Source organism: Amblyomma maculatum, chromosome 8, assembly GCF_055883805.1.
Source record: "Amblyomma maculatum isolate TAMU_Amacu chromosome 8, ASM5588380v1, whole genome shotgun sequence".
Classification (NCBI taxonomy): Eukaryota; Metazoa; Arthropoda; class Arachnida; order Ixodida; family Ixodidae; genus Amblyomma; species Amblyomma maculatum.
This window is the reverse complement of record NC_139351.1, coordinates 44,607,142-44,621,142: the sequence shown is the minus strand read 5'-3', so window position 1 is coordinate 44,621,142 and position 14,001 is coordinate 44,607,142. Positions and strand designations below refer to the sequence as shown.

At 43.4% G+C, this 14,001-nt stretch overlaps 1 protein-coding gene across 1 annotated transcript in view; it reads left to right on the top strand.

Annotated features, from left to right (window-relative positions):
- The window catches only part of LOC146181080 (phospholipid-transporting ATPase ABCA3-like), a 77,076-nt gene that overhangs the window by 16,732 nt on the left and 46,343 nt on the right, over positions 1–14,001 (top strand). The window contains exons 5-8 of the mRNA XM_084575699.1: positions 519–671; positions 1,633–1,873; positions 11,909–12,097; positions 13,327–13,508. Coding sequence (XP_084431825.1) covers positions 519–671; positions 1,633–1,873; positions 11,909–12,097; positions 13,327–13,508 — 765 coding nt within the window. The remainder of the gene's footprint in view (positions 1–518; positions 672–1,632; positions 1,874–11,908; positions 12,098–13,326; positions 13,509–14,001) is intronic.

The window sequence follows — 14,001 nt, the reverse complement described above, 5'->3', positions numbered from 1 at the left end:
ACACAATAACGGGTTTAGCATGAATCGGATTAACAATACTTGGACTTGGTAATGCGAGTTTGCATTTTACCACTTAAAGAACCTATGTGTTGTTGGCGTGCTATTCTGCGGTTCTTATCTCAGATTCTAGAATGGGTCGTACACATTTAGAGCGGTAGGGCTACTCAACTTTAAAGTCGCTAACTATACAGTATGTGCCTGGGCTCTACACTTCTGACTGACTGTACATAGCGTTCCCACTACCTCACCATGGTGGCCAATGGTGCGCATCGCCCGAGATCTTGATATTTGACTTTGACACCTCAATATCTGACTTTTGCTTCCTGAAGAACAGCCCCTACATGAATTACTTCGAAGTGACCTGTTGTCATTGCCTGTTTCCCGTTAAAACAAATAGCAGCCCATGAGCGCTGTCATTCCTGATGTTTCAATGAAAAGTTAAACCCTACCTAATTTGTATACATGTGCTGACACTCATAATCACGTGCGTGCGTGTGTGTACTCTGTGGCGAAATCAGGTGCAGCTGATACGGTTCCCTTACCCGAAGCTCTTCTATGGTTCCGAGGAGCGCACGCTGAGCCGTGTCGTCCTTCGCTTCGGCATCGGCTTCTTCATCCCCTTCTGCATTCTCGTCGTCAAGCTGGTGCAAGAAAAGAGGGCCGGGACCAAGGTATGCTGCTGCAGCGCCTTTGTGAATCATGTTGTCATGCATCACTCGCGAAATGATTCATCGATGTTGTCTATCAGCATGAAACCAGGACGCCGGACAAAAGATATAGTACACACCACAAGCCCTCACGTCACGAATCGATACCAATTTACCCAAATTGCCATTCTTTTAATCATCATCATCATTATTTACTTTCCAACATATTTTGGGGGTCCCAAGGCGAAAATGCTGTCGAGAAAGAGATTGAAAGTGGATGGGGCCCATACAAGGCAGCAATATACAAAGCATGTAAGTTAACAAAGAACAGTCACATTTTCTTTCAGTGCACATATCGGAATTACAAGCAAAATAAACACATAACAATTATCCACGAAGGAAAATGTAATATAGTAATAGTTTTCACGATCCAAATACTGAGCGCAGCAGTCAAATACATCAGTCGGCCAAACGAAAACTGCATGAGAGACGAAACTGGCCTGGTTCACTGCAGAAACCTGGGACAGTTGGTAGGAATACATAAATTACAAGCGCACGGAAGAACGGACAACAGATAGAATTTGGACACTGCAGGCGCTCACTTACACTTCTTTTTAACTCCAGAAAGGAAAGTGCACTTTGCAAAAAATCGGGATGAAAGAAACACATAACTAAAAATACCCACAAAAATCGTCAAATAAAAAACCTAAGAAATTACAAACCGAAAGCACATTCGACGTATTTTCTTTTGCGATGTGTACTTTCCTTTCTTGAGTTAATAAGGTGCCTGATGTGTCCCTGGTGTGTCCCTGGACTCGGTCTCTCGCGTTTCTGTGCTGTTGTTAGCTATGTATCTATTACTCGCAGTAGGCGTATCCTGGATACTGCTCGCCGTAAAAAGGAAACATCTAGACACGAAAGTCTGATGGCAGTTCTCATCTCCGCCGTTACACCGGCTAAACACACTCTCATGCTTCCCCTCCAGGAGATGTTGAGACGCGCTGGCCTCTGCGACACGCCCTACTGGATGGGTCACTTCTTTGAGGGGCTCTTCGTTGTTGTCTGCGCAATCCTGCTGATGTACGTGCCACTGTTCGAGGTGCGCAACGTCCGCGGCACGGCGTTCCTCGAACACGTCGACCGCGTACTCTTCATGGGCGTGCTGCTGATGTTTGGCGTGCTCACCATCTTGCACGCCATGCTGCTTTCAGTCTTCCTCTGGGGACGTAAGTGAACCGGATTCCTGACATACTTACTGAAAATCTGTAAGGGCCAATAACCTCACATTTTCTCACACAATCTCACTCAATTCACATAAGAAATCACGTACAAGTCACATATAATTGCATGAGTTCTCATAGTTTCTTGTACATTGTCATAAATTATGTACGATATTTTATGATAATGATGTGCACCGTATGAGACTCTATGCGATTAAATGAGATTTTATGAGGTTATTGCCCCGTAGAACTTTTGGTTTTTCAGTAGGATTCTCCTCATTTTTTTGGACTCCGGCGAATTTCTTCATCTTGCTGGTGGAGTGTGCCCGATTTGATGTTAATGAAATTATCAGTTGATTGTGTCAGAATATTACTCGGTCTCTTCGCATCAAAATGCGACAAACATGACTGCGATAGTCAATGTTTTGTGTCACAACGGGCGCTTTTAACGCAATAAGTTTAAGGCCACCGTGTCGCAGAAAAGCCGGCGTCGGCGTTGCAGTTGTAACGCGAAAATCAAAAGAAAGTAAGGCAACAATTATGTCTTGCGGAAACCCACGCAGTCGGGCACGGTTCCTTCACAGTGCGACGCGAGCGCGCAACCACTCGGCCAAAACACCGCATTTCTTCTGTCCGAATAAAAGTGCACTTAATGTATGCACTTCATGACCTATGACTAATAGCTAACATTTAGGTGCGTCATTACAAAGAAAATTATTACGGATGTAATAGTTAAAGCAAAGAACACTTTCGCTTTGCTTACCTTTGATGCGGCGCTCGGTGGAGAGAGAGAAATAACATGTATTGGCACCCGTCAAAAGGTTGGCGAGGATCCCAAGCGCAGCTCTGTCCCAGCCTTGTCCTCCTCCTCAGCCGTCGACCTGGATCTCTTGGATCTGAGCTGCGGCCAGGGCGAGACGGATGACTGCACGTTGCCCTTTCTCGTCCTGTTAGAGAAGTAGTGCCTCCAGTACTCATCTATTCTGTCAGGTTCTCCAAATCTAGGACACTTCCACAAATTCCTTCAATCGTACGCCGCTGCCGCAACAGATAGTTCGAGCCGCCGTGACATTCAAAGCGTTATACATCCATCCATCGCCTTAAAAGCAGTGGGGTTTAAATGGTTCCGCTTTGAGCTCCTAAATGCGAAGCTTAAGCTTCGTCCAATTTTTTGTTCGTATTAATTCGAAGCGGTAGAAGACAATTATGTTACTGGCCACTTGCAACCCTGAAGCGTACGTAGAATCACAAATAAAGAAAAACAATTCCAGAATTTTATTGTGGCTGCCCTGTCGACAGCACAAAGGTAAAAACAATGTGAATAAAATAACGTGCGTCACAATTCAGGGCACCATTCAAACTTTACTGTCCATGGACTCACGAAGCTACAGGGTCGTCTCCGTAAAAAGTTCTTGCAGCTGAAATGGAAACCCGGCGACTTTATATACATTCACGGAATGTAATTAAAGTCTAGCGTGAATGTAATTACAGTAATTACATTCACGCTAGAGCAGTCGGCGGACAACTAGAAATGGCCAGCGACGCAAAAGCAAAAAGTCAACTTAATAATAATATTCTTCACGCCGCCAATTCTCTTTGACGCGTCAAACATGGGGCCTAAGAACAGCGTGAAGGAAGAAAACACTATATTTCTGCCGACATGGGGGTCAACAAACCCAACCAATGAGAAAGCTCCTCATACATGTCGACTACACATATGAGCGCTAAGAGACGCACATAAAGGAATTTCGAGCTGCTGGTGGCAGTTTAGCATAAGCATTCTTTAAATATTTTGGTCAACAAGACGTTTGAACTCAAGCCTTATTGGGTCAGGTCCTCACATATCTAGGTCGAGGTCTTATTCCGGAGCGTGAAACGGGACCTTGTTAACAACTCAAGCTGGAAAAAAAAAAACATTTCGTGGCCACAATATAAAAAATTGGGTCACCAAGAAGCATACATAGCAGTAATTGAATTACAGTAATGAAATTACTGTAATTTAATTACTTTTCTCGGTAATTTGTAATGTAATGAATTCCTTTTTCAGGTCGGTAATTTAGTAATGTAATGAATTACATTTTGACAGTAATTTCGCAGCAAAAGTAATTAATTCCTGTCGAAATTACTTTTACTAAAGTACGCCACTACTCCTTCAATAGACAACGCAGTAGAGTGCCGCGAAAGCAGGAACGACATGCGGCTAGCGAAGCCAGCGTAACGTATCGGCAAAGGGGGACAGAATTGAGCAGAGCAGTGCGTCTGAGCCCTCGTGTGTAGCAGGGGCAACCATTCTCCAAGCAGCAGAATACAAGGCGTCAAGGGAATTCCGAAGGGAGAGAGGGTGCAAGAAGGCTGGAGCTGAAAACTAGTTGGGAGCGCGGCGCAGCGGCACTCCCTGTTGCGTCGGCCAGGGTACAGTGGTGCCTGGTTACACTCAACACCAGGGGGCGAGGGAGGATTGGGGTTGGGGGAGATAGGCGGAAAAGTCCTTGACGTGAGGCACTGTCGCTGAGCAGTGAGCACAAATGTGCCGACATCGATTCTTGGGACGGCGGAAGTAATAAATAACCTAGCTTCTTCGGGCCCTTCAAATGGGGAGACAGATCTGGGCCAGCAAGGCGCTGGGTTCACCGGTCATTTCACAACCGTTCGACCACGTTTTTTTTTTGTAATGGGACGGTGCTGTAGGAGAGAGGGAAGGAATAGCTCTCTAGGACAGAATTTGGCGGGAAGACAAAAGAATGTGTGTGCTTCGCGTCTGGAGAACAAGTTTTTGTTTTATTTATTAGTATTGCATAGTTTTTTCATGCATGGAAACTAGAAAGAAATTTTAAAAGTAATTTAATTACTCAGCATAAGTAATTGTATTGTAATTTCATTACTTTTAGGAGCAGTAATGAGTAATGTAATTTAATTACTTTTCTGCTATTTTCAGCAAAGTAATTAGTAATGTAATTTAATTCTTTTTCGAAAGTAATTTTGCCATGTATGCCAAGAAGTACCGTTTGTGTCAAATCAAAAGTAGCATATTCCAGGGCGTCAAACATGACACCAACAATATAGCTTTGGCAGGACCCAGACAAAGTCAACAGTAGCACGCACTACTAGCCAAGTGTTTAAAAAATTGAAATAATTCATAAAATATCTGAAGACTATAAGAACTAACAGTAACAAGCGCGGCTAAAATTATTAAAAAAGCGCTAAAAAACAAGAAACATTTGTCTCACGATTTGTGTTGTTTAACGCTCCAAATTGACTGAAGCAATTAGGGACTCTTGTGAGCAGAGCTCCGAAATTTTCGCCCCCTTGCGTTGTGTACCGTGCACAGAAACGCAAAGTACACGGATGCCTTGCTTTTCGCCTCCAACAAAAAGAAAATTAAGATGCTTACTGGTAAAATCGTTCAGTATTGACGAAGGAAACCACAAAGAGAAGATAATGTGCACAATCATGTTCGAGGCGGCCAAGAGTGAGAGGGAAGTGGATAGAAAACAGACTCGTGTTTGCGGCGTGGCGTGCTTCCTCTAGCGACAAACGGCATTTCACAGGGGGAGTGTCATAATGTGCAGCATCGATGAATCGTTGCAAAAAAGTAATTTTTTCCCAAAGCAGCTGACGCCATGCCGTCAAAGGCACATTGTTCAACGCCTTTGTATCACACCTCCAAAATTTATTTCTCATTGTTTCAGAATCGACTTAGAACACGTACGAGAGTCCATAGCCTGTTGTGCACGCCTTGCCACTTCATCAATGAAATGCTCATGGCTATAAAATGATCAAGCAGCCTATCCTTAGCACTTCTGGGAATATACAGAATTTCCCACAGCCCAATGAAAATTTGCTAGGCCGTGCCTTTAACGCATTCCACGTCATTCGTGGCTTGCCTGTTCTGATAGGCATTTTTCCTTTTGCTGTGGCTTTTTTACATTAGGTCACAATACAGGTGACAAGCTTGCACGGGGCTATAGACGCAGTGTACGAATCACAGTTGTAGGCAGTTTTTCGCTTTATCACGTGAAGGAGGAACGCGTTCAAATTGGGAAAGTCCACAATCTCAGCCATATCATTCGGTTTCTCCCTGTCCGTTTCTCGGTCACCTTTCTTCAGTCTGTAAGGACTTTAGCTAATAAACTACATTGAGACCCTTGCTTTCTTCAAGTCGTTCAGCTTTTCTCAGGCACTGCGCGTTAAAATAAGGCAATTTATGTGTAGGAAACACTTTTGCTCCCCTTATTTCATCACAAACGTTGAAAGTTATTCGAAGTAGTCTCGTTTTGGAATCTACACATCTACAAGTATAAACACAGTGTATGCAAATTAAAGATGTTATTATTATTTATTAATGGCCGTTACGCTATTACGAAATGGGGATGGGCAGGTAATTTCAGCAATGTCGTGTGGAAGTCCATTCCAGTTTACGGCTGAGCGGAAAAACAATGATGCTCCTAATGTTGTACTATGGGATTGTGGGCGGGCAACTTGCAGGGGATGAACAATGCGGGCTGAAATGCGGGCCAGAGTTCTGATGTAGGACGGAATTCAAAATACGACGCAAAGAAAGGTGTGGAACAAACTCATACAGGCGATTCGATGACGACTTGCAAGATTTGCTAGACTTAGCTTTTAAAGATGAAATACTGGAATTGCACGAATAGCAGGAATGAATGATTCTAGCGGCTCGATTCTGTAAGGATTCAAGCGAAGTTATCACATAGATTTCGACTGGACTCCAGATGGGGGATGCATATTATAGGTTTGTTCGTATCAGTGATTTGTGTGCGAGAAGTTTTACATCTGGTGGTGCGTGACACTAGTGCCATCTTGAAAAACCACGAGATCTATCTGTTAGCTGATGATAGGATGTTGGTAAGATGCACATTCCAGGTTAGATCTTCTCACAGGGTTACGCCGAGATTTGATTGGTTCTATTCTGACGCCTGAGATTAAGTAGAGGAAAAGAATGAGGTTGCTTTTGTGGTTGAACGACGCGTGTTTGCATTTAGCTGGATTGAGTTCCAATAGCCATTTTTTCTACCATTCTTGTACATAGGGTAAGTCATATTGAAGAGCTAGCTGATTAGACATGTTAGTGACCGTGCGGTAGACGACGCAGTCATCGACAAATAAGCGGATTTTAGAAATAACATGCGAGGGTAAGTCGTTTATGTGTATAAAAAATAATTGAGATCCGAGCACAGAAACCTTGGGGAACGCCTGATGTTACTGCAAGACAATCTGAAGAGGTTATGCACTGTAAGCATACTGAAAGGCTTTGAGGGGAGCATCGTTTAGGGCCTTCATCACGGCGGTTTGGATGGCATCGATGGTTTCAAAACGCGCTTTTCAAGGCGCGGTAGATTCTCAGAAATAGACAAAAGTTTTGTGGCGCTAGATCAGGACTATAAGGCGGCTGGGGCAGCGTTGCCAAGATACGTTTGTCCACCAACTCCAGTGCGCGCAGAGAAGTGGGGCTGGGATCTTTGACGTTGTGCAAGTTCCAAGTCCACGCAATCACTTTTAGCTTGCAGAGGGCTATTTTTTGCAATATCTCGTGAACATTCACGTCATGGACAGCAGTCATTCTTCACCCCGGGTGCGAATTCTTTGGGAGCCACACCTTAGCACTGACAAAGACTATTAGCGAGGTTTTACCTTTTCACCTACTCAGTGCTGACCTGGGGCGAAAAACTCCGAGGTGTGGCATTGAGAACTTTGCTACACTGTCCAAAAAATAGGTTCATTTTGTACGTGTTCCGAAGGTTCTCTCGCGATCGTCCCTCAGGTGCTGTGGTCATCCGCTAAGTGTTTGGTAACTAGCTTGGTGCACAATTTAGGGTAAAACTATCGCTTACGACGTCGTTTACAGTGTTTCGCCGACCGATGATCAAAGCATGATAAAATTTGGCCATAATTTCATCACTTATGCTCGATAACGGCTGTCCAATGCAGGATTCATCATCCACATCTTCTGGCCCGCAAAGCCTGCAACCATCTTGAAGCCTGCGAATATGGCAAAACAAGATATCCATAGGCTTGCTGAATAATTTTGTGGATGTCGGCAAAACTCGTATTGAATTAAGTTTAGCACAGACCTTTCCGAGTATCGTTGTTCGCCAGCAGACGCGCGTCGAAACACAACCTTATCGGGAGGTGTACGAAAGCCGCGGTCCTGACGCTTAGCGTGGACAGCGTTAGGCAATATTGAAAACCTAAGCGAAACTGCCCCACTACTCCCACAGAAACACCTGACCCAAGCAATGCGAAGGCGTCGTGAATAATGGCAGTGTCAAAAAAATAATTACATTATATTCCGCATGCACCTTTTATATTGGTTCTTTTCTAAAATCCGCCATGAATATAGGTTTTCTAAATACCTCTTTGATATATTGTCAATGGTAATTTTTCAAGACTGATCTACAGGTATGTGGCACGTTTTTACGAACGAGAAGAATATGAACAGAGTAGCTGATCTCTGAAAGACGCACGAGATGGTTGCAATGAAACGTACTTGGGCTAGATTGTTTCCGGATTATATAAGTAACGTGCAGCAAGGAGTCCAACAAAAACTTGCTAGTGCAGCCAAAAGCCGAGTCGCATACGAATCAAGTGCTGATAATGAACACTTCTGAAAGAAATGAATATTTTCACATACTTCCAGAAAATTCGCACCGGACAGCTAAGACTTTAGCGGGCGTGCTGCGAGCTGTAGTTATAAATGCCAAAATGTGCCACACTAATGTTGAATGTTGGGCCAGAAATGAAAACTCCATTAATAAATGTACGACTGTCTAAATATTGTGTGAAGGGATGACAGCGGATAGTCAACGCCTCATCTCAGACATGGGAACAGTGACAGGTTGAGGTCTACGTACGAGCCATAATCTCAGAGATCATTCTCTTAGTCTAAAACAAGGCAGGGTTTCTTAAATCAACGTCTTGCCTAAACCTGCCTGAGCCCTGCCACTATTCGCCCATCTCGAAGGCCACACACAAGCGGTATGAAGACCGCCGCATGAATAGATTTCGTCGCCGTGTCAAACTCTCCGTCCTATGCAGACCAATTAGAGCAACATGCTCTCCGCCATTGAAGCGCGTCCTGCTTAATGCGATAGTGTAACTGTTCCGTTCGCAGGAAATCCGTCGTCGACGTCGCCATAATTGGCGATGAATAAGCGCCCTAATTGTTCGACAGGGTCATGACGGCAGAACTGCATGAGTTCGCGCCGGAATTTCAAACACCTGATAATGTTCACGCGGATTGCAACGCAAAGCGCAGAATGAAAGAGAAATAAACTGTTTCTAATTATTTAAACTTGTTAATTCGGCATATACACAAGCAAAGAATTTATAAGGAATTTGAGCCTACGGCTATCGGTTTTCAAGTGGTTGTGTTGTGGTCGAGAGAAAGCTACTTAAGTCTTTTCAATCAACGGTTCTATGGTTTTTGGACTTGCTTAGCTTTCAAATGGTAGACATTGCGTAGCAGACTAGACCATTCAAGACACGCTTTCACGGCAGCGGGTACCAGCAGATATGTATATATGTATGTCATGTGATCTTTCAATTCAAGTGTCATCTTATAAGTTTTCACTAATATGTTGATGTGCAATTAGAGAAAACAATAGGCAACGTGTCCTTAATTCTGTTTAAAGCAGTCGTCGATGGCAATCTTGGTGCACTTTATTCAAACTGCAAGCCAATTATGAGAAAAGCGAAAAAATTTGAAAATTTCCTAAAAATTTTCACATTTTTTCGAATAATTTGAACATGCAATATTTGGTACATACTGTCGATCAAATATTAGGATATCGTTTTGACTATTCAAGAAATTTAAATAGCCGGAAACTATTACATTTTTTGAGACACCATTACTTCACGTGAATCGAGCGCAACCAAGAATGTTGTGAGCTCGAGTAAAAAAAAAAAAAAGAAACTTTGTTGAGTAAACCGAAGCCAAACACAACAACGTTTCATGTGAATCGGATAGGAACCTCGTAACTGCGATACACTCTCGCGCTGTGCATTACACGACGTCGTGTTAAATAAATAAGTTAAATTGGTTCACAGGAAGGGAAAGGCGCATTCACTGTCACACTTGCTCTGTGGACACCCGAACCGCGCCGTAAGGGAAGGGAGGAAGGTGGGAATGAAAGTGGAAAGAGGGAAATAGGAGCCGTAGTGGAGGGCTACGGAGTAATTTCGACCACCTGCGGATCTTTAACGTGCGCTGACATCGCACAGCACACGGACGCCACTTCGTTTCGCCTCCATCGAAACGCAGCCGCCGCGTTCGGGTTCGAACCCGGGAACTCCGGCACAGTAGTCGGGCATCTTACCACTGCACCACCCCGGCGGGGCGCGTCGTGTCCATGAACTTCAATTTGTGCAACAAAAAGCTTTTGCAGGTCGTATTCAGTTTAGTTACATTAAAACCCGTCATCTGTTTCAGCTTAACTTATTTATAAGTGCCTCAAACTATAAATCTAGACAACTCTAGAAGTGTGGCCCAGATAACACATATTGTACTAGTAACGACCAGTTAGGTACTCGCTATAGGTGTCAAGAAAGATGGCCGAGGACCAACCAGGGACGAAGTTAAGCCTACAGTTCTACACTACATGTCGCACAAAATAGCCTGAAAAAGACGTTATTACATTCTTTTGTTGCCGATTATCACCGCTAGCTTTTTTCGTTTCGCGAATTTGCTTTTGCTTTTGAGTTGTGCGTTGCTTCACGTATGCGTAATAACATGTGATAGCCCACCACAATCTTCGGCTCCTGTGATGTTTCTACCTCCTGCCACAACTCGCTGACGCTTCCGCACCCACGCCTCTCTCCCATTCGGTGTCGGGAGCATAGTTGCACACTTTACTCTTGTTAGCACAGCTATACCTACTGACTTAGGCAAATTAGGCGCCATCAATTTCTGGCGCCGTCAATTTCTTATGGCGCTCTGATGAGCGTCACATGGCTGTCTAGGGCTTATTTTATTTATTAAGGCATCAGCCTTACTCGGCTTCCCTTGCAAAAACGAGTGCAAAAAAAAGTGGAAGTATGTGTGGAAAGAAAATGTGAAAGCGAGATATAACATGTGCTGGGACATTATATTAAGACAACGCTGGTAGTGATGAATGTTTACGTAATCGCAAGTGGTCTATAAATATTGTCATGCCTCGTCATGCCATATGAGTCATTATACTTCAGTCATGAGTCAGTAAGACCGGAAATACAATGTGCATAATTAGGAGTTCATGACTTCTGTAAGCGAATCAAAATATGGTCATGACTACTGTGTCTAGTCATTACATTCAAGTGCCGAGTCACTCAATTTTTAGTCACGATAGTCTAGGAGCTACTAAAGAGCACGCAACGTACATGCTTTCAATTTTCTTCAATGCAGATCTGTGCAGTTCTCTCAAAGCATTTTTTGCTGGCTAACCACATTTTATTTCGAACGTTTATCTGTTTTCTTTCATATCCCAATACAAACTATTTTTCTTGGTCTAAACTGCATATCACTTTATTTCAGCGATGGTTCGTAAAATTTTGACGCTAAAGATTTACGCCACAGCCGCTGTAGCAGGTGTCTTGTTCAGTATCTACGGGCAGCACTTCTGAGACTCCTCTTTTGATTTGGCTTACGAATAAAGAGCGTACGCAAAGCATTTCACAGCCGTGTCCGCACTAATTGTCGGAAGCCACCTGCCATGTATTTGCTGAAGAAAACACCGAAAGTGCACACCAGAAATGGTTTTGATACACCTGCTGTGTTGATAAGTAAGAGAAGTTTGATAAGTGTTGTGCATAAATGTTGAACAAGACTCTTGCACAGTAACGTCGTGGTTGATATACTTGGAAGCGATCACAGGTGGCCTTCAGGTGTCTCCGTGAAATAGAACAAATCGCGATGTTAAGGTGAACAGCGGAGGCATTACCTTGAGGGTCTCCATTGAAGAGCGCTTGCCGGTTTGTTACTAAGTTATACAGACTACAGGTCTATGCATTCTGAATCGGTGCCATGACTTCCTCTTTGTACAACAGCCGGAGCAGCGTTCGTGGTAGCGGTCGCGTACTGGTTCACCCTAGGCCTGTTCCCGTACGCGATGAATCAGAACCTGTTTGGCCTTGGCTACTACCTCACCTCCAGGTATTCCAAGCTGTATTCAGTAATGAGCCCCATCATGTACCTGCACTGGTGCGTTCGGGTAATCGAGCGCTTCGAAAAATACGGTGAGTCGTACAACTTTCACAGGATCTTGTGTTTGGCAAGGTGTCCTGCTTCGCTGAAAATCTAACAAAGACTTTGTTCGGCCTAATTGGGCGAATGAATTAAGATGTGAGATTTTCTTAAATATGCATGTAATCTTGCTCGCCATCTTTTTCTGTCGACGTGAAGATTTGTGCCCACTGTGTGTAACCTCATGGAAATTCGTTATATTCTAGAGTACACAATCGTCTCGAGTGCTTCTGTGTCCACTAAACTAGCAGTGCTGCTTCTCTTAAAACGCAGTTGCTTTTCTCTTCCAATGCTTAAATCAACGTTTACTTTCTCCCTGTGCATCTCCTGGTGCATCGGTAATAATGATTAACTTTACTAAGTGAACCCAAACTGCGGAGCACTGTGCGCGCTCCACGCGGCGTTTACCACTTTATCACAACTTAATTGATGCAACGTTCAGAATACCCCTTCACAAGTGCCTGAGTGCACATTTAAAATATCGAAACGCAAATGTTATCTTGTTAGTGGCCACGATGTCATGGTGTGTGTATATATATATATATATATATATATATATATATATATATATATATACCCTTATAAGACACCATAGTCTGATTTTTATTAATCGGTGAGGGAAATTCGATAAGCATGTCCCACATCTTTCTCAACATTCTCAGTTTATTTTACCAACAGGCTTAGATGAGCACCTCATGAACAATGACCACCTTAGTGATCAGTCTAAGCTTGATGAAGGACTGTACACTTTCCGAAAGTGTCTGCAATATAAACTGAGAGAATTAGAAAAATTGTCAGACATATATATATATAAAATGTTACGTACACAGTGCGTAGCGGAAGTGTATTTTTAGTCGACGGACTGCAAATTCCATAAGCATGACAGCTTCTGGTTCTTCTTGTACTCTTCTTTTTCTTATGACACTGAAAAGCACGTCACATGGCAATATATATATATATATATATATATATATATATATATATATATATATATATATATATATATATATATATATATATATACATATATATATATATATATACATATATATTCGCTTCGCTTCGGTGCGCTTATATATATAATGAGAGAGAGAAAGAGAGAAGAAGAGCGAGAAAGAGAGGGAATCCTTTAAGGCGTTGCCACTGCTTTCGCCGTGAGCATACACATCTCGAAGGGATTAAGCACTAATGGCAATATTGTACTACACCTGGTGCAATGCAGAGGTACGGCTGACCTGGGGAAAAATAATGGACAGTACCACCACGCTGGACAACGTCAGCATAGGCGAGCTGAGCATCTGCAGCTTTGCCGTCGTGCTGTTCATGTCGATGCTCATCGTTTACTTGGACAACGTGGTACCTTGGGGATACGGCGTCCCGAAGCCTTTCTACTTCCTCTTTTCGGTGCGTGCTCTGGGGCAGAAGCACTGACACAACCATTGCAGTGGTGCATTGTGTATTTCCGGTTAATTTCAGTATCGCAAGGAAAACATCAGAATCAGACTTTCTACGTCTCGGAAGCTTATAGACCGCTTTGGAGAGAATGCTTGACTTCATAACTAAAGCTGCAAAAGCTGGCCGATGTATTGATCTCGCGAGCCACACATTCCAGAGCATGTCTTAGAAATAAATTTTAATATAAAGTGGTGTACCTTCTCCCCACATGAGCTGCTGTTCACCACTCTTCACCATGATGTTCAAATTGTCGATGTACAAGGTCATGGCCATGACCACCATGTTCACTGTAGTGGCCATGGTGGACTTGGTGTTTTGGCCTTGTTCCTCCACATTTTCACCTTCGTACTTTTGCGATTACAGTGATTTTCAAGCTCTACACGCACAATAATGGCAATGGTGATGTAGGCACACGTCTCATACTACTACAGGTAGTATGGCT